The 20,736-nt window shown below is 39.2% G+C and overlaps 1 protein-coding gene across 1 annotated transcript in view; it reads left to right on the top strand.

The window, feature by feature from the left end:
- ARSJ (arylsulfatase family member J) overlaps nt 1–20,517 on the top strand; it is a gene marked incomplete at both ends in the record, with an annotated part of 44,201 nt that extends 23,684 nt beyond the window's left edge. Inside the window, one exon of the mRNA XM_080344155.1 lies at nt 19,116–20,517. Coding sequence (XP_080200281.1) covers nt 19,116–20,517 — 1,402 coding nt within the window. The remainder of the gene's footprint in view (nt 1–19,115) is intronic.
- Between the last annotated feature and the right edge of the window lie 219 nt (nt 20,518–20,736).

The raw sequence follows: 20,736 nt of genomic DNA, 5'->3' as shown, positions 1-20,736 counted from the left end.
CTATATGAAATGTGGGAAACCTATGGAAGATGCACTGGTTCCCTGAAGCCTTGCAGAAAGTTAAATAGCTGAACGCAGGCAGAACAGGGACGTTAATGCAGAAGAACACCATATAAACCAGAGCAGAAGGCAAGATCAGAACTTCCAATAGCTGAAATCTGTGAAGCCTGTATTAGTTTGGGTCTGGGGACCCCAGTGACCCAGTGAGGATTTTATTCCAGCTCATAAAATCCCTTAATGTAGCTGATGCAAAGGATATTTATATGCTCAGAACGAATACTGATGAGAGATTTTTCCAGAGCAAATAAAATAAAAAGGAGATTTATTCATAAGCAAGCGCTCTAAATCATAGTGAAGCTGAAGACTTAATTCTGATTTCAACCGTGAAACAGTTTGAACATCTATTTCAGGTCTTGTACAGGAAATGCAGGTAATCTCAGAAGAAAACTACATATTTCCTTGTCAAAGCAAACATACGAGGTTAGATTCTAGAATTGCAATTGACTGTAATTTCAAGCATGGGGTTTTTTCCTTCATCCCACAGAGGATGAAGACAGATGGGAAAAACTGGAGGGGGAAAAAGAAAGACACTTTTTCTGAACTTGACAAGTTTGGAGGATTGTAGAAACTGTAGTTGATGCGGACCTATTTAGCTACGTTGGACTGAGTTACTTCGATAGACTGTATAAAATGCCTTGCATTAGATATTTATTTTTTCCATAACACTACAAAATCTCATGCACTTTATGAAGCAATGAATGTTAGCCTGGAATAGCCTCAGAATAGCCTGAGTTTCACTGTCACCTGTAATTCCAGATGTGCAATAAGATAAATAGATGTATACAGCCATGTTTTTATTCTTCTAGTGGAAAACGGCATTTACTTTACTCCACTTTGAAAGACAGGATATTCTTCCTTTATTCCTCTTTTAATTGTGTTTTTGGGAGTGTCTAGCTCAAGGTTTATAAAGAATGAATTAAAAGCTATTTGAACTTTATTGCTTTGAATATGTCAGAATACAATTGTCTTCATGCAACCTTGATATTAAGCGCAAATTGATTGTCCTTCAATTTGACCCACAGCATTGGCAGCAAACAGAATTACTGTTGTGGTTTTTTGTTGGAGCTTTTTTGGCAAACAAGGATGATGAATTTCTCATAGCGTATGAGATACGATTTCAAAGAGACAAATGAGAATCAGTCAATGGGTCAGAGAAACACAGTTCAAAGACCCATAGTTTGTAAAATATTTATGTACTGTTATGAAAGCAAAGGGGAAAGGGAGCTTATGTAACATACTAAAGAACTGAAGAGCCATCATAAAACTTTCATATCCTACCAGCAAACCTAATGTACACATTTCAAGAGGAAGTGTGTCTAGCTATGGCTTTTGTGCAGCTGCCCCAGGGTGTATGTCGTCTCTAAATATAATAATTCAGTTCTTTTCTATTCTGTTGTTCCTAGATGGATACTTCATTTCCAAGCCACACTTATTGTGACTAAATACATAAAACTTGTTTGCCACAGGATTTTTTTTCTGCATGATAATGCAATCTGCAAATGAAAAAGGGGCAGGAAGGAAGCAACATCAGAAAACTTATTGGACTGTTTAAACTTGAAAGACACTAAACCACAATTGACCAAAATAAAAACCACAACAACAATACCACCACAGCCAAAATAACAACAACAACCAAACAAAACCCCACGCCCAAAGCAGAAAAGAAAGCTTAACTTCCAGGCAGTAAAAGCCTAAGAAGTAATGATGTTGTCTGCTAGCTAGTTCATGGTAGCTCGTCATGTCTACATTAGATGCTTTTCAAATTATTTTTGATTTTAGATAAATAGCTATTTGTTTTTAAAATACTGCACTTACATAACAATACATACTACTGGCCTTATGGCTATAATATTAGTTACTGAAAGTTGTGAAAGAAAAGTGTGCAAAAAGTAATGAAAGGCCTAACTTAAAGTTTCAGGTAATCTTAATAACTGGATGAAATATCGATGTTCTACTTGGATTCTAATGTGTTTGCCATGGATTTTTCATCTTTCCCTTCTTTCTTTCATCTCCCTTCATGCTAATGTGGTGCAGCATTTGCCATTCTTACCAGGAGAGATTGATGCTGTTTCCCCAGATGACTGTCAGTACTTCAATACTGCTCTGTTGGTTAAAGAGATTGCATTAGAAAGATAGAAGGAACTTCATTTTCCCAAGTTGCAGCCAAAATGCATGTGTAGCCCACATTCTTAGCTCACCACAAGTGCTAGCTAAGGCTTTACAGATCTGCTGCTGCTATCCTGTTTTATTGCTGCTGACTCTTTAGTATTTTGATTTTGAATGCACATATGTGAGCCTGGTTTTGAAAAGGAGTCGTTTGATTTTAATGCAGTAAAAGCTAAGAAGTTGGTCCTGCAATTTATAGAGCACCGCTCAAGAAAAACTGGGCATAAAATGAACTGTTGAGGAATTTTAAAGTCGTGAAGCCGAATTGCCAGAATTCAAAATATATGATGTGCTGAATATTGAACAAGTCAACTGGGACAGTTAGTGAAGAACTGGTGCACTTAGGCAGCATGGTTAAGTTGCAGAACAAGTTGAAAATGTGTTTTAAAGTGTGCACCCACTCTTGTGAGAAACCTGTTTAATTGATCCTTGATATGTCCATTGCTCTCAAGCAGTATTTGCAAAGTAGGCAATGGCTTAATAAGCTCAAGTTCTCTATAGCAAGGAAATGCAGTACAGGAAGTTTCAGGTTTGGTTAATGTAGATGGATAAAAATCTGTAGAGAAAATTGTCAAGACAAAAACTTGATCTAGCTTGTAACTGGAAATCAGGTAGCACAACGCATCCTACTGTGTTCTTGCTTTTCTAACCTTTCCTTGTGTGTGGCTGCATTTTAAAGAGCTTTCTTGTTTTCCATCTCTGGAGCCCTGAACTTAATCATGGACTTTTCTTAGGCCATTGTGGAGCCTCAGGCTGAGACTGGGAAGATCAGGGCTCTTTCTACAGTTATGCCTTTGGTGCTGGGTTACTTCTGTGAGATGCTTCATTTTTCTGTATCTTGGAGTGCATATATTTAAAACAGGGATGTTGATTTATCTGCTTTGTGAGACACTTTGAGAGTGAAAAGGAAAAGCTGTGTAAATTAGTTATATATTGTTATTACTAATAGGAAAATATAGATAAGAATTTGTTACTGAGTTAGCTGACAGGCTCCCTGAAGGGTTTACAGCTTTTTCTGGATTGCTTCCCTCCTATGTGACCCATTAGAGCTACGCTGAGAAGACAGATTTGTTTAGTGAATGGAAAAGTCTCATACAAACAAAACGGAACAGATGTGATGTTCTGATATTCGGCAGTTTTGTTAACATCTTCACGTTCCCTCAAATGAAGATAGCTCTGTGGTCTTGTCACAACTCATCAGCTCCGTGTGGTATTGCATAGTCATAATGCAGACAATACTATGTAATGTCATCAAATTACTGTGCATGAGTTCAGTTGTGCTGATTTTCTCCTCCTTTAGCTCTCTTGGGTCTTGAAGAGGAAAGAAATATTTTGTCTTCTTATTCATTACAGATATGAAGGATGCTTGATTCTCCTTTCTTCTCCTTCCCTCTTTTCCCTTTACAATCCCCACAACTCCAGTATTGCTCTCCTCACACAGAGATGAATGTTGAAAATAAGAACAGACTCTAAATGATGATGCTTCATTTGTATGGCATTACAGCATTTTATTAATTCTGAAGTTATTGCCGTCATGATTAAACACTGAAATCCGTGATTTCACAACCTTGAAAGCACATAAGTGATTTGAAAGTCACAAGTTATTTGCCACTGATTTAGTAACGTTTGGAGTATTTAATCATGCTTGAAAAGGGGTGATAGGTTACGGTCTTACTGTTGTCTTTTTCAACAAACGCTTGACTCCCCCAAGAAACTCTAAGGTTGAAGACCAAATGTATAGGAGTTGCTTTTCTGTGATGATGATTATTTTGGTTTTGAACCTTTGAGAAAACAGAATATGTCCTTTAAATTTCCCTTTTGCAAAAGAAAAAAAATGGAGGGGAGGACTACATCATTTATGTATTTACTTATACGATATGCAGTTCTATTGGGGCAAGAAGATTACAAGTCAAAATAGAGAACAATTTACTGATCGCCTTTGTCAAAATAAGCATTTTGGGCAGTGTACATATTTGCTTCTAATCAAAAAGCTGCCATGCTGCTCTAAGGACTTAGATGTCATATTAGGCCTCCCCACGCACATATGGGTATATATAAGTTTGTACTCACCTTAACAAATTCAGTTGCCCTGGCTGGAGTCCAAGGGTTACAGAAAAATCTTGAAGGACCAGATTGTTTTAAAGGAAGCTTAATAATGCAGATTGGGAATCAGTGGTCTTTTTTTAGTTGCTCTCACTCATATTGATTTTGTGGAGATTTACAGACATGTTTTGGAGAATCCCAGTAATCACCTATTTGTCTCTTCACTTGAAAAACGTTTATAGACTGGTTTCTAAAATTCCTGTGATCTTGCAAAGACTGGAAGTGCACTTAAGCATCAGTTCAAGAACAGGCAGTTGTTTAAATCCATCCAGTTCAAGAGAGCTCTTCCGTCTCCAAGCAATTTAAGCAGGTGTGGAAGGTCAATCTCTACAAAGGGATCTTCCTGAGTCAGAGCTCTACAACTATTTAATGAAACAAACACTTTGATAAATGCTAAATGTGTTTCCTTTCTCCTTAACAATTCATGTTTCTCAATCACTACTTCTGCCTTTTATTTTTAATTTTTAAAAGGGTTTTCTTTCTCACAGTGCCAAAAGAAATCTTAGAAAAGTAAATGCCTCATATTCTAAAAGATCACAATTTAAATTACTTCAATTTTTCATGATTGTTTTAAATTTACAATATTATATTGATTTTGTCTTTCAGCTATTAGTTAGTGAAAGAAATTCATGGGCTATGAGAATCTATGCAATCAATTAGTAACACAACACCATAATTTATGCTTATTCTTTCTTTGTAATATACATGGGTGGGACGTAGTCACCTCAAGAATAAGGACAGCATCCAGCTGAACGAGATAAATATGAAAGGTACGAGCCCCTTTTGGTTTGACTGTAGAACAAAATGGGTTAGTATCAAGTGTCCGTGTGGTAGTGACCCATTTGAGTGCCTTAGAGTATGGAAAGGGCAGCTGGGTCCGAAGTACCAAAATAAGATCTGAATGAGGGCCCTGTAAAGTCGGTGAAAAATTCATCCTTAGTTTTGATTACTGAACTAGGCTGATAATCCCATCCACCTCTGCTAAGTTACTGTTTGCCTTGAAGTTCTTTCATAATATAGTATAGAATATTATACGTATAGGATAGTATACCTCCTACCTCAGTACGAAGGATCTACATTTTGAAGAGGATATCAGTCCTTAAATCACTTTTCACAGGGTATGTAATGCTAATATCACTGTATCAAGCAAATGTTTTCAGGTAGGGGGGGAAAAAGTCCCACAGAAGACAGGCATATAAGGTTGTCGGCATTGATACATAGGTTCCATGAAGGTAGTAGGATTTAATTGTTTGATACAATGAATGCATACTGCCAAAACTTTGTGTGTCCGATTTACACCTCACTTATGCTTATCCAGCTCACTCCATTACCTGAGTCGTTCTTGTAGTATTTTGTCTGGGATCAAGATCACCTAGTAACATCTTAAATAAGGCATGGTTTCATTAGTATATTAATATTTTTTTGCAAATATTTCATGTATGCTTTGTCTGGTTTTAGACACTGTACTCAATGCTGGTGAGGCCCCACCTTGAATCCCATGTTCAGTTTTGGGCCCCTCATCATAAGCAGGATATTGAAATACAAGAGCGCAAAGGAGGCGCCGAAGCTGGTGAGGGGTCTGGAGCACAAGTGTGATGAGGAGCGGCTGAGGGAGCTGGGGCTGTTCAGCCTGGAGAACAGGAGCTGAGGGGAGACCTGATCACTGTCTGCAGCTGCCTGAAAGGAGGTTGGAGCAGGGAGGGGGTTGGTCTCTTCTCCTAGTTAACAACTGATGAGACAAGAGGAAATGGCTTCAGGTTGCGCCAGGAGAGGTTTAGGTTGGATATTAGGAAAAAATTCTTCACAGAAAGGGTTGTCAGGCATTGGAACAGGCTGTGCAGGGCAGTGGTGGAGTCGCCATCCCTGGAGGAGTTTAAACGGTGTTTAGACGAGGTTCTCAGGGACATGGTTTAGTGCTAGAGTTAGGTTGGGTTACGGTTGGACTCCATGATCCTGAGGGTCTCTTCCAACTGAAATGATTCTATGATAATTGCTATACATGTAAGTGACATGGTTTCTAGATTTATGTTGGACTAACAATTATTAGGCACATATTTCCACTCAAACCCTGTCTCCTCCTCCGTTTTATTTCCAGGCCTTTTGCACTGTGGTCTCAGTTTCTGTTAGGCTTTTGGACAGTTCTGCAATGCAAGCAGTAAAGCAAGATGTTACTGAGAAGCAGTATAAATGAGAAATTACTGATCATTAGAAAGGATTAGCGAGTGCAGCACTGACCTCCAGGATAGTGCTACTTGTTTTGCTAAGCCGGATTTAGGAGGGAAATAAAGAAGCATTTGTCCAAATCACTTCATTATTCAGTCGCGTGGAGGCCTAGAAGCAGATGTGCTGTTAACTTCAGTCCTTTATTAGCCATAGTTCTTTTCTGTGGTGTAGGAGACTGGAGAAAGGAAAAGTGTAGCAGGATGGTGGGAGGGGACTTCTTGGCACCCCACACTCTGGCATCTTGCAACCATCAAATGTGTGGGCTGCCATTAATTACCAAAAGGAGAGCTTTCTTATCGTACTCCACTCCAGGTCTACAGAGCAGCCTTATATTTTCCCTAGTCTTTGCCTAATTTGAGCAGAGTGCAAAGATAGCAACTTGAATCGATTTGGTACAGGAGTAGAAAACAACCCAATGAAGTACTAAACTCCTGGCTTTACGCTGCCTTGCGATGAGCAGAGACAGCTGTGCAAGCTCAATCTTAGGGCCTTTGTAGCATTTTCCCTGGTTACAGGGGCCAGGTTGCAGTGAGCTGGACATGGTACCTGCTGAAGTTGTTTTGCTCCATTTCAGTTCCAACACATGGAGCTTTTAAGAGAGAAACTGACCAGAGAATTTAAGAGTACGTTGGAAGAGAGTTCCATTTGTCTTCACACTTTTATTGCTTTCCAGAAATTTGAAAATCCCTAAAGTAAGAAAGACATTTTGCATTGAATACAGACATTTTACTTTCCTTTTTTATGCCGTATTATGCAGTATCTCTGATGTGTTAGTTAAAAATTGTCACATAAATGACTGACAGCACTGAAACACTGCTCCCCACTCCTTCCTGCCTCTGCTACAAAAGCACACCTACGTCTACATACACTCAGATAATGGCAGCAAAAGCATTTGATTTCCATGTTGAGTCTCCCCTGTGAATAAACAAAGATATGTCATTTCCTCATGTTGTCAATCAGAAACCTTTCATCTGGGACCAGAGTTAATATAATATTTCATTATCTTAATGCATCATTTCTTTGGGAACTGCACACAGTGTCTTCAACAACAGCCAGTGTCTCAATCAAAAATGGACTTGCATGTTGTGGCCAGTTCTGAAAAATGGGTTTTAGTACAATATTTCTCAAGTGAATCAGGAAGTAGAAAAGAAAATCCAGTAGCACTAACAACAATCTGAATCTAATGAGGAAGTAGGATCTAGTTCAGAGGCAGCAATATGTGACAGAATTCATACATAACTACCCGCAATTGCTGTAAATAAGTAGCCGCTTCTAAGTGCTGTGTTTTAACAAATCCAGTTACAAACTGGTTTTAGCATCAGGGTGATGCTCCTTTGCATTCCACCAGTGTTTTTTATCTGAAGACTAAAAAGCTCTTTTTGAGCATAAGCTGCGTTGTACAAGGGACATAGTACCATCCCTACTTGAAGGAATGAGGAACACAAAAGACTAGAAAAATAATATGGAAGTGTCAGAAGGACAAAAGAATTAGAGGTCAGCTACAATGCTCAGGCTGCAAACTATGTAGAACCCAGAAGCGAGTGTGTTTCTTGGCTCCCAGCCCTCTATTTCAAGTCAAAGTTATTCCTTTTACTAATGAGTCAGTGCCACTGCTGTTGCCAGTTAATGTCAGCCCAGGAAACGATCCATGTTATTGAAAAGTCACAGTGCGTTCCTTTCTTCAATCCAGATAAAACTGTTCTTCGTATTATCAGGGCTGTAGCTTTTCTCAGGAAATTACTTCAGTTCTAAAACTAGTTCTGGAGTGGCACAAAATGATTTCTGGCCTGTGTCTGCCCCAGGATACCTGTAGAGACAAGAGCGAATGGCATCTTTATCTTGCTGAGAAGAATCTTGGTGTTAAAGATCTTAAACAGGAGGCACCTGGGTGAACATAGCAATCTGTAAAACCTGAAGTTCTGTTGTGTAAGTGGATTACGTGGATTGCACAATCTCCCATATTCAGTTTTGAGTAACAGTTTATCATTTAATGTGCAACTGATGTGTCTAGAAATTTGTAACTGAACGTTAAACATAAATGCTCAGCTATATCACATTGCTCTAGGTGGATATCTTGCTATGTGATATGTGACAGTTGCAGGAAGAGATAATTTCCTTCTGGTGCAAATGTACATGTTTTACAATAATGTTCTAGAATAGAAGGCATTAGGCAGAACAAATAGAATAGCAAAGCTGAGATAAAACAGAAATAATAATCCAAGAATATTTCTTAATCAGCATTCAGAATGAATGGCAAATATTTATCTGAAAGAGTATTCAATTGAAATGGATAGAATTGATCCTTCTATTTAAGTGGCCTAGAATCGGGTCTCTTGTCTAATAGGTGCTTTGAGATGGTTGAGGTTGAGACAAGTAACAGAGCAGGGAAATGGGAATATTGTAAATACTGAAGAGAAATTGTGGACGTTACCACTTGATTAGCATACTTTCAATAATAGCTTATTTCTAATTTTAGATCAGAGTCTTAAAGACTAATCTAAGGTTTCAAAAGAAAATTAAGGGCCTATAGGATACTTAAGTTCAGTAAAGCAATGAAACTATGACGTTCTCCCATGTCATGCTTAGGAATTGTATGTTTATGTAGTTGTTCAGTGGTTAATAGAAAATGTTAGCTTTCACAAATTTTGGATGTTGTGTGGAGGTATCTAAAACACTTGAGATGTCTATGAAGCTCTGAATAATCCTGTTTGTTTGTTTGTTTGTTTTTCAATGTCATAATGCTCTTTAATTAAAAAGCAATTATCTCTCTCAAATGATATCACATAAAAACATGGTATGGTAGTTGTTAACCTGTATTTTACACATTGTCATTTTGTTCTCAGTCATCCTTGCTGTCCATTCAAGGTCATTTTACAGCATTTAGATTTGATATAGACTCTAAGTACTGGATACATGAATAATACATGAAGACAATATTCATTCAGAAATACGAATAAATAGTCAAAGCGTGTACTTCAATTAAAGTGAATGGCAAGAAAATAACTGCCTTCTACCTTAAGGACTGCTATCAGGTATATCATTTTAATAAAGATGTCTTCTTATGGAAGGCAAGCATATGATGAATACCTTTCATGTCTCTTAAGTACATCCACTGAATAAATTCTTCTTATATGACGATTAATTTTCCTAAACTATCACAGAATTACAAGTTGCAAACTTGAGATTTGCAGCTGAAAGATATTTTGCACCTGTATATAGCATTTTTGTTTTTCTGGTCATGTAAAAATTGCCTGATTTATTTCCAATTAATGTATTCTTGTGGGAAGAATGCTTCGATGAGACATTGAACCATTGACATTTACCCTGTCTGTAGCAATGGCTACACCAGGACATTAATAGTTTCTGAGATGGTATCTCTCAAGTGCAGCAGTGAACACACAGGTTAAAATACAGACTCCTTGAACACACTTTCAATGCTCAGGAGTTAGATGTTGCAGCACAGAGAACAACCTTTCCAAACTGGTGCCATGTCCCTGTTCTGACAGTCCGTTCTTCTCCAGCTTCATGCAATGCTTGCAACAGGTTCCGTAGACCAGTTTTTGAAGTACTCAAGGGAGTGAAATCTTCTGCACACCAATTTATGGCTTTTAGACCCCATTTATGTCATTCTCTTCTGCTTTTCCTTCTGCAAAAACAACTGAAGCGGGACTAAAAAAATTCACCTCTTACTCATGAATTGCTTTTGCTTTGCTATTTTCTTGCCTTAACTTCAGAGGAATATGCAGGGATAGTCTATTCATGTGAACTTCTTGCAACTGTAGCTCCAGCATCCTCCTGAAGTCACAGCGGTGCATTTCTTTTCCCAGTAACATGGTGATTAAGTTTAATATCCGATGGGATCTATTTTTGCTGAGAGCCCAGAATTTGGTGGCAATGTCTGGATTTGTGGTTGGCATGCAAAGCATTTAGTCAAATGGTTTTCTTTTCATGTCACTTACATGTGGACATGAAACCGAGAGCGCTGATTATGGAATCGCAATTTTTTTCCCCTTTTTTCTAAATGAATAACATTCAGTGATAAAGTTGGAAACGTTGTGCTCTGTTTCCACAGCTGCAGTGAACTTGAGGCAAAGAAAACAATAGCTGCATATACACATGTGCATTCCAGCTGCTGCCAACTCCCACGTGCTCCTTTTTCCTTTTTGTCCTCCCATTTGAGCAGATAAACTGTCTCAATGACAGGAAAGGTTAGTAGTGGATATGCTGCCAGTTTCATAACGTTTTGTAAAAATTAGGAATTAGTGTATACAAATACTAATTACAACTTAATTTGTGGGGTGATTTAAAGATGAAACTTCTGCTTGAGCTTCATTATATGAATTTATTTTTTCCTGCACTAACCGCCCTTTGCAACCAGTAAGAGTAACGCTGAGGAAACACAGATGAAGGTTTCTGTTTCTTTTCTCTCCCAGCTTGGTTCTATAGTCAGCTATTATTCCTTCAAAGCTAGCAGCATTAGAGACAAGTTTCTTTCCTGCTGTTCACCAAGCTCTGGCTCACTTTTCGGGTGACAGTTATGTCAGCAGGACATGGAGAAGATAAAAGAGTAGAATTGTTGCATATCCATGAGACACAAAATTGGTCAGAATATAAAAAATATGCATTTTCTGGCTTGGTTCTTCAGCTTTTGAGCAGTGGGGTCCATCACTGTACTGGGACTTCCGAACCACCACAAGGAGCCCACTGGAAGTCCCTCTGATTCTCGCTATTGATAAATGTTTATTTTTGTTAATGTCATTGTGAGTGACATTTCTAGGTGCCAGGGGATAAAAATACACAAAAAGTTATAAAGTGGTGTAAGAACATTATTGAAATGACCAAATGTCAGGGCTTGCATGAGATCAGAATTTTCAAGTGATTCCTGGTTTGTATTAATGCATCAAATTCCAAATGGCATTCGGTTAAAAGAGGACACCTCAACTCCCGTAGGTCCTTGAAAAAAGGTAATTGGAACAAAAACTGTAACATTATTAGTCTACAAATAAATCACTACTTTTTTTTCCCCGTATTTGATGGAAGAGCCTTAGCTTTTTTAAAACCATAAAAAACCCATCAGGACCCCCCAAAACCAATTTAAAGTAGGGCAAAATTGAGAATCTTTCAAGAGAATTGTTTGCAGTAGCACTACCAGAGTGATAAAACAGTAAATTGGAGTTAGACTTTTTAGGTAAACACTTGGTTTAGAAGTGGGTGTCTTTCTGCTCTGATTTATAAGGACATAGAAGTTCAAGGAATACAGCTGAAGGTGAAGTGAATGTGTGTGTATGTATGTCAGTGTGTGAAAACTCCAGTTTTGCTTTGTGTGGGTTGACACAGTGAAAGTCTGCAAGGGTTTTGAGTTCACATTTAGTCTTTAGTGTTGTAGATGGATCAGAGAAGGAAATACATTCAATACCTGCCTCCCCCCCAAAAAATCTTAAAGTTACAAGCCAGAAGATAAAAAAGGTTAAATGATAGAGCAGATTCGTAGAGATTTTTATAGCATACATTTAATGTTGATAGGAGACTTGAGCAGAGAAAATGCTCTGAGGAGCCTATTCAGATTCCCTCAGGCTTCCCTGCTTGTATGACTCTGGTTCTTTCCCAAGGAAAGTGGGAAACTTGAGGCAATGACATGCATGTGGTGAGCTTTCTGCATTCCGTCAGTTGAATAGTTGAGAACCAGGACTATGGGGACCGGAGGGATCATGTCTGCTCTGGAAAATGGACAGTCTTTGTGTCTCTCAAATTTAAAAATAAATTAGATGGTATTGGTCAGGCTGTGGCACAGCATTCTGTATGTTCTTTGCTGCAGCAGAGCTCATTTGAACCCTCCAGCCATAACTCATATCCCAATGATGAACTGTCTCCATATTCTGGGAATAAATCTTTGCTCCTCTTTTTTCTGCAAGGAGATTTCCTTCTGTAATTCACGCATCCGCCATCTCAGAGAAGTAACTGGCTAGCTGTAGTACCATTTGTACATATCAATAAATGTATTTCTTGTCTAATTCAAACCACTGAGACAATACTGTAGATATACAGAATATCTTATCCATAATCTTAAGCAGGTAAAAAAAATCAGCAGCATAAGCCACTACATCCTTTCTACACTTAATTTATATTGTTCAGCAAAAGAGTACATTTTGTGACAAATCATGTTCTTATCTGTGAGGCATTTCCTTCACTCCCTAGTGTTGTTCAGAATTTTAACCAGGATAAAATGCTACACAGCTGACTGGAGAGTTATTTCCATACCTATAGCATCACTCACGCTCATGGCACAAACTTCAGTTGCTTACTTTGGTCCTGTTTCAGCCAGCTACCTGGCTGAAATCACATTCCTATTTAAAATGTATGTTGAACTGAAGCCTTAGCTGTAACTTTACTTTGGAACCAAGTGTCCGGAACTTAGGGCAGAAAAAAACACTGCTGCTTAGCTGCTATTTTTTGAAAGATGAACTGTAACTTATATGGTATAAGCTCAAGGCTCCTTAAGATGGTTTTCATGCAATATAGTCTTCTCAGAAACAAAAACTTTGGTGGTAGCATTTAGACAACATGTCACATGGAACAGTACGCAGTTGACATGGACCATCAAAACTGAAGAAATGTGGTTAACACATATGTTGTCTAGAACATATGTTCAAACTGGCTGCCGTAACAAATGCTGAGATGCCAGCTGCCTGCTTTGCCTCTCACAGAAGCGCGGTAAGTGGAAATTAGCAGAGGCAAGACTGGTCACTGGTCTCTAAGCTAGGGAAAGACTGAAAATAAGAAAGGCGTGAAAATTTAGAAATCACTTTGCTTATCAGCAAATTTACTTAACACAAAATGAGAAAGAAGCGCTGTGGCTACAGGCGATGGCTTTCATTGTCATCAGTCCGAAGGGACTACGAATTGATACTCACTGACTGCTTTGCAGCAGTTCATGTCAGGCTGTGATACGTTTATTTGCATCTCATTTAAATCAGCTTAGCTCTATCTCTCTGCCCCAGTGTCTCATGTAGCAATCTGCCCCTTTTCCAACTGTACCCTTTGATTCTAGTTTTAAAAACCTCAGCAGATTCAGCATAAAAAGGTTTTATGGCAAGTATTTCTAATGCAAAATCATTTTTGTGTGTTTCTTTCATGTTGGTCCATGTCTGATCCAGGAATATTGCATATCTCTGCCATGCTCTTCACCAGCCTGTTTGGAAGGCTGAAAGCAGAAGACCTTCTACACAGCTCCTGCTTCCCTATGAGCATCTTACAGAGCTCAAAACAGTTTGAGGTAGAGTAAAAATACCTGCCCAAAGTAATAGCTTCCTCCAATTATTAGGGTTTGTTGACCCCATCTCAAAGCCTCTAATCCACTGTAAAGAAGTCTTCATTATGTCTATTTTCTCTAACTGGTCGTGGAGTCACACTTCTAATCATTTTTTGGCAGCAAGTGAGGTACTGGATTTTGTTTCTCCCCAATAACTTCAACTTCTGAGGAATCTCCAAGCAAAAAATGTCACCGCTTTCTATATTCTGTATTCACCTTGAGTAGCTATTTTTCAAGCTGTTGTGTTATACAGACAGCTTCAGGTAAGATGCCATAGACTTTCTTTAGCAGTTCCTACACCTGCTTTATAGACTAGTGTCTTACTTGCTATATTTTATTATTTTTAACAAGGAGATTTATAATCATCAATAATGATTCTTTAATTAATGTAATATGCATAATTCAGTGCTATCACTCCATTTGCAACTCCTTCTGGCAAATTATTTTTTTATTTAAAATATTTTCTAAGTCCTAGGCTAGAGTTAATTATTTTTAAAAAATGAGAACATTTCTTCAGCATATCCTGAGCTATGCAAGCATAATAAAAGTATATTTTTCACATGTACCTAAGTAAAACTGTGCTAGAAAAAGTTCCTGAAATTAGAAACTTCAAACTGTGCTTCTTTGTTAATCTTCAGTGAGCCTGAAAAGAATCTCAGTTTGAAGAAAATTAATGCAGTATTTTAAAAATATGAAAGCTTAAAATCAATAGTTTTGTACATGCACATTACAAAATTAGAAACATCCCAGTTTCTTTCTCAGTGGAGAACCCACCCCGAAGTTAAGGGGGAAAATATTCAATAGAAAATCCCTTAGGTAAACATTTTTTAAGGAAAACTCTTCTTCAGGGGAATAGCAGTGAAAATGTGCAAAGATTACTGTCATTGACCGACTTCTCTACTTTGATTTGCTCTCCAGATCCCAACTGGGAAACTAGAGACATCAGAAGTGGGAAATTAAGCCTCCAAATGTTAATGTATTCCTCAAGCTCAGGTCAAATTGACTTTAGTGTCCCTGTGGTGATTTACATCCACAAAGGCACTGGCTCCTGAATGTGCAGTTGACCCTTAACAACTTAATGGTCTCTCCACCTTGAGACTGAAGGTAGGAGCCGTGTAAAAGCCACTGGTTTAGCTTTGTGTCTTTCCAGATTGAGAAAGGAAGGGAAATCATGTTGGAAAGCAGTGTTGTGAGCTAAGACTCAGGATAGAGGATTTATTTGTTTATTTATTTAAGAAACCTCTGAAATATTTCTCTCAGCATCCAAGAAGCAAAGGACCCGTGAAGTCATCAAGATACTCCCTCTGGGAGTCCGTTGCTTTAAAGTTTCCACTACAAACAAGTAAACAAAGTGCTGTAACTGTCACCTGGCATTAAACAGCTGCCTTTGCTGGAACGGTTATCACAGTGTAAACACTTGGACAACTTCCACACCAGTAAAATAGAAATGAGTAGAAAATGTGCAAACAAGAGCCATCCTCGTGCAGTGAGGATAAATTAATTTTCGATATGCATATGATTAGCTGAACATTTCACATAATTTTTACTTTGGTCCTTGTTCTCCAAATTGTAAATTTCAGGTGTTAAATAGAGACAAACATGATCTAGAAACTTGAAGAGGCAGAGAGAAAGAGATCATAGTACATACGTATAAAGTATTCAAAAGTCTTGGATCCCTGTACTTTATACAGCATAGTATCAGTCTATTACCTTTATGTAAATACTATCCATACAAGTCAAAGTCTAAAAAACCTATAAAATGATATTCTGTGGCCTGTCAGCATTTGCTTATATTTAACTCTTTAGTATTGTAATTATAATAATGGATTCCAGACTTTCATGATCATAACTTGCTTTCTGCATTTGAGATTAAATTCAATCAATTTATTCTCAGGAATTAGCTAGTCTTGTGGTAGAAAGTGTTGAAATCTATAGAATGTATTTCACAGACGTTCATGGCAATTAGTGAGCTCATGAGTTTATCTTCTAAAGAACTCCCCCAAAATCGTAATCTGCCTCTTATTTGCCTTGTTTTGCCTTGTTTTTTCTTCCCTTGCACAGTCTAAATACAGTTTCAAAACAGGAATGTCGAGACGCTTTTCCTACTGCTATTAATGCCGTTCAGTTCCATACAATCACTGCTTTGCTCAGATTACTTTGTTTTCCCATGAATGGTCTGCAAGTCCTTTGAAAACAAAATACTTTCACTGGAAAAAGTGATATTGGCACATGATGGATCAATTAGGAAGGCACGTGGCACAGAAAAGTGAACAAATCTTGACCATTTTTTGTAATAGTGAAGATTATTCTGAGAACTATAGGTTGACATTTCTTTGAGACATTTCTTTGGTTGAAATATTTTACGTGTAATTGATTATTTTGCAGATCCTTTTCTACGTATCTGCTCGTACGTATGCGTATATGTATATTCAGAAGCATAACTATGCCAGAAATAGCATACACACACACACATATGGGAAACACACCCGTCTCATGAAAAAAGGCAGCCGCGCAGGATCTGAGCAGGACTGCTGTGTGTGCATTGTGGCCAGCGCATCGAGTCAGTTCCTGCGGGCGCTGCTGAAACAAGACGTGGTTCTCTATGCCAAATATTTTTCCCAAGAAGAATATGTGTAACTGAGGCTAATTCTTGATATTGTTTCGTTCAGTATTTGTCAGATTAACAGTGTAGTAATTTCATGCTTGGATATATAATTGATAAAGCCCTAGCTAGGGAATCTACATCTTGTTTATGAATTCTTTATGAGAATTAACTTTGTATGAATATCGTACTTTCTCTGTAGGCTTTGCCAACAGGCAAACTTGTTTTCAGTGTGTTGCAAATTCTTTTGCCTGTTTCCCCCCAGGCTCAGCTTCTGTGTTGAGAAGAAGGGTGGAAGGATCCCTATTGCAACATCACTTTAGAGAAAATTCTGACTTCAAGCAAAATTAACTTATCAGGGAAGAAACTGTCCAGCTGGGATTGGGTGTTGATCTCAAGATAGAGGAGGCTGTCAAGGTTTAAGACAGCAGAAGCTATTGACTAAAACAGCACGATGGGGCAGGGACATTTTCAGTCAGATCAAATAAGGGGAGTTTACTGAAAGGTTTTAACAAGACAGAGGAATGAGAACAGGAAGGAAATTAAATGTCTTGTGAACATAGTTGCCCGAGGACTCTCAAAGATGAAGTGAACTGCAGTGTGGGGCGCTGCCATTAGTCAGCGTGGTGTCCTCATTGTAGTTTACCAGTTTTAAAAGGAGAATAAAGTTATACTTGAATCATGGGAGAGATGTGGGTGTTTGTGCGTGCATGACATTTCTTTCATAAGAGCAAAGTGCAGATCACAGAAACCCGTAAATTTGAGAGTATGCTTTAATAACTGCAGTATCTCCTGTGTCGGCACCAGCTTCTGAGTTTGGGGACAATTGGATGGCAGGGCTCCAGATCCACAAACTGGTAACAGATAGAAACAATGCTCTGAAAAAGTGCCAGAGAGACAAAGAAAAGCAGCAGCGCTGCAGTGTACTGAGTACAGGCTGGCTGAAAGCAGAGGAGAGCAACACCCAAAGCTTCTGCAATAAATTAGTTAGACTAGAGCTTCTGGTTCTGTGAAAATAAGTTTAAGAATAAAATGGGAGTTGCACAATTATTACAGATTGGCAGCCATTAAAGGCATCTATGGTGCCTTCTAAGATCTTGGCCAGGAAGACATCATATAAAAGCAGACTTGAAGTTATTTATGGACAGGCAGAGCCTAATGTTTTTAATTTTCTAGATAGCTCAGGTTGCCAATCAGGTTGGCAATACTAGCAGAATGTGTCAGGAAACCCAAACTTCTACTACCACAAATTAGTTAAAAAGTATTTTTGAGGAAGATTCACAGGAATGGTGGACCCAGCCGTTCTCTTCAGCTAATCTATTCCTATATTCAGGGAGAAGTCGTCTTTGCTTGACAGTGTGCTGTTACATTTGATTTTTTAGTATCAAACTGATATAAATGGATTTGTCCTTGATCTTTGATACTTACTACTGCCCATGCTGGATTCATTTTCTAATCATATGGAAGCCATATGTATTCTTTACACATAGACTGTACTGCACTGCAGAATTTATTATCCTATCTTTTAAATATACTGTTGTTGCATGTTCAAAGTCCAGCATATTTATATGCTGTAGATGTGTTTACCACTAGCAAATTATGAGGCATTGTAAAAGATGTATTTATCCACATAGTTTTCTATAGTCATTGTGAAATGGGGACACGTGAAAGCTTTCTGTGAAGGAAAAAAAAGTACCTCAAAATATCTGCGCTCCTGCATGTATAGGTGTTTTGACTAACTCATTTCAGGGAGGGAAACATTTTGTCAAACAGGTAGGCAAGGACAAAAAATGATGTCTGAACAAGAGATCCACTGATGAAATTATCACTTCCTTTTGAGTGATCGCTCATAAACGTCTTTCACTGTAACTGTAGATGGGTCTTTGAGCTTTGGCTGGGCTACTTGCTGTACACGTATACATATGGCTCTTACTCAGGAGATAAATGCCAGAGCGTGGGACTGTAGGTGTTCCAGGAGAGAGCAGAGCCATGTCCCATCATGTGCACGCCGACTGACTCAGTTGTTATAGTGTTAGTAATATCTCTGCTAAATCATAGACCGTATGCATATCGTGTGATGGATGACCAGAAATCAACCCATGGGGCTTTGTGCACACTGTGAGAGCTGGTCCTGAGTCAGGGACGAGTACTTGTTCATGCTCAGGAAAAACAACACAATCGTTCTGCTTTCCAGGGTTTGTATTATACAGAAGTGATAGTGGAAAGGTCCAGGAGTTTGACTGCTAGCTGTAAAATAGTAGTGCCCAAATAGTGGTTCACACGCAGCACATTGTCTCAGAGATGCTTTGACATTGCTCACAACTACAAGGAAACTAAAACATTAAGCATGAGGCCAGCAAGGAGAGGAGGGTGTGATCCTTCTGTGCCTCGTTTCTTGTTCAGTGGTGTTACCCACTGGCCAAAGGAGGTGAGGCAACTGCTCCTGAACGCTTGTGAAGGCAAACAGATGCCGGATAGTATGACCTTGTTAGTTTTTGACACAGGCACTTCAGAATCTTTCCAGAGAAAATGGCTTCATGAATAGGAGTTTTTTTCTGTTATAGTTATGCACGTGGCTGTCCACATGTAAGGGCCTGAGCATTTTTTCCTCCTGCTGCCTGATGTGTATGTCTGTCTCCTCCCTGCCTCCAGGTACCAGATACACACCGGCCTCCAGCACTCCATTATACGGCCCACCCAGCCCAACTGCTTACCTCTGGATAACGTCACGCTACCTCAGAAGCTGAAGGAGGTTGGCTATTCAACACACATGGTTGGCAAATGGCACTTGGGGTTTTACCGCAGAGAATGCATGCCCACGCAGAGAGGATTTGACACTTTCTTCGGCTCGCTCTTAGGCAGCGGCGACTATTACACTCACTTCAAATGTGACAGCCCTGGGATATGTGGCTACGACCTGTATGAAAATGACAACGCGGCCTGGGATCATGACAACGGCATCTATTCGACACAGATGTACACACAGAAAGTACAACAAATCTTAGCTTCCCATAACCCCAGCAAACCCATATTCTTATATATTGCTTACCAAGCTGTTCATTCACCTCTTCAGGCACCAGGCAAGTATTTTGAACATTATCGATCTATAAATAACATCAACAGGAGAAGATATGCTGCCATGCTAGCTTGTTTGGATGAAGCCATAAACAACGTAACCCTTGCTTTAAAGAAGTATGGTTACTATGACAACAGCATTATCATATATTCTTCAGATAATGGTGGGCAGCCAATGGCTGGAGGAAGTAACTGGCCTCTCCGAGGAAGCAAAGGGACCTACTGGGAAGGAGGTATCCGCGCTGTTGGGTTTGTCCATAGTCCCCTTCTGAAAAACAAAGGGTCTGTGTGTAAGGAGCTTGTGCACATCACAGACTGGTTCCCCACTCTGATCACACTGGCGGAAGGGCAGATCGATGAAGATATCCAGCTGGATGGCTACGATATATGGGAAACCATTAGTGAAGGCAGGCGTTCTCCACGGGTGGACATCCTACACAACATTGACCCGATTTACACCAAAGCCAAAAACGGGTCCTGGGCAGCTGGCTATGGGATCTGGAACACCGCAATTCAATCCGCCATCAGAGTGAATAATTGGAAACTACTGACGGGAAATCCAGGATATAGCGACTGGGTCCCTCCACAGGCCTTCAGTAACGCAGGCCCCAACCGCTGGCACAATGAACGCGTTTCTTGGACAGCTGGCAAAACAGTGTGGCTTTTCAACATAACCGCCGACCCATATGAGCGAGTGGACCTCTCTGCAAAGTATCCAGATGTAGTGAAGCAGTTGTTGCGGAGGCTTTCACAGTTCAATAAGACTGCGGTTCCTGTTCGATACCCACCTAAGGACCCTCGGAGTAACCCAAAGCTGAATGGAGGAGTCTGGGGTCCATGGTTTAAGGAGGATGAAAAGAAAAAGAAATCGGATAAAAGTAAAGGTGCGAATAAGCAAAAGAAGAACAAGAATAAGAAAAAGGCAAATCGGAAAAAAGGGCCATCATTACACTGCCGTTCACGTCTTGCTGGTGGATAGACTCAAACACACTCTTTTGCCAAGTCTAAGTCAGCTTGGTCCAACTTCCTTGAACTTCTGAGAGAATTTACTAGAAATGCTGTCTCTGCACTATGGATGGAAGTTGTCACCTTCTAATTTCTTCCCTGATTTCACCAACACAAGATAACTCAACACTCTGCCTTGAGTGTATGTAAATGTCCACATGACAAACTTTCTCCTCTGCAGGAGGAATGGTGC

This window comes from Nesoenas mayeri, assembly GCF_963082525.1.
Source record: "Nesoenas mayeri genome assembly, chromosome: 4".
NCBI lineage: Eukaryota > Metazoa > Chordata > Aves > Columbiformes > Columbidae > Nesoenas > Nesoenas mayeri.
This window is presented reverse-complemented; position numbering and strand designations above follow the sequence as displayed.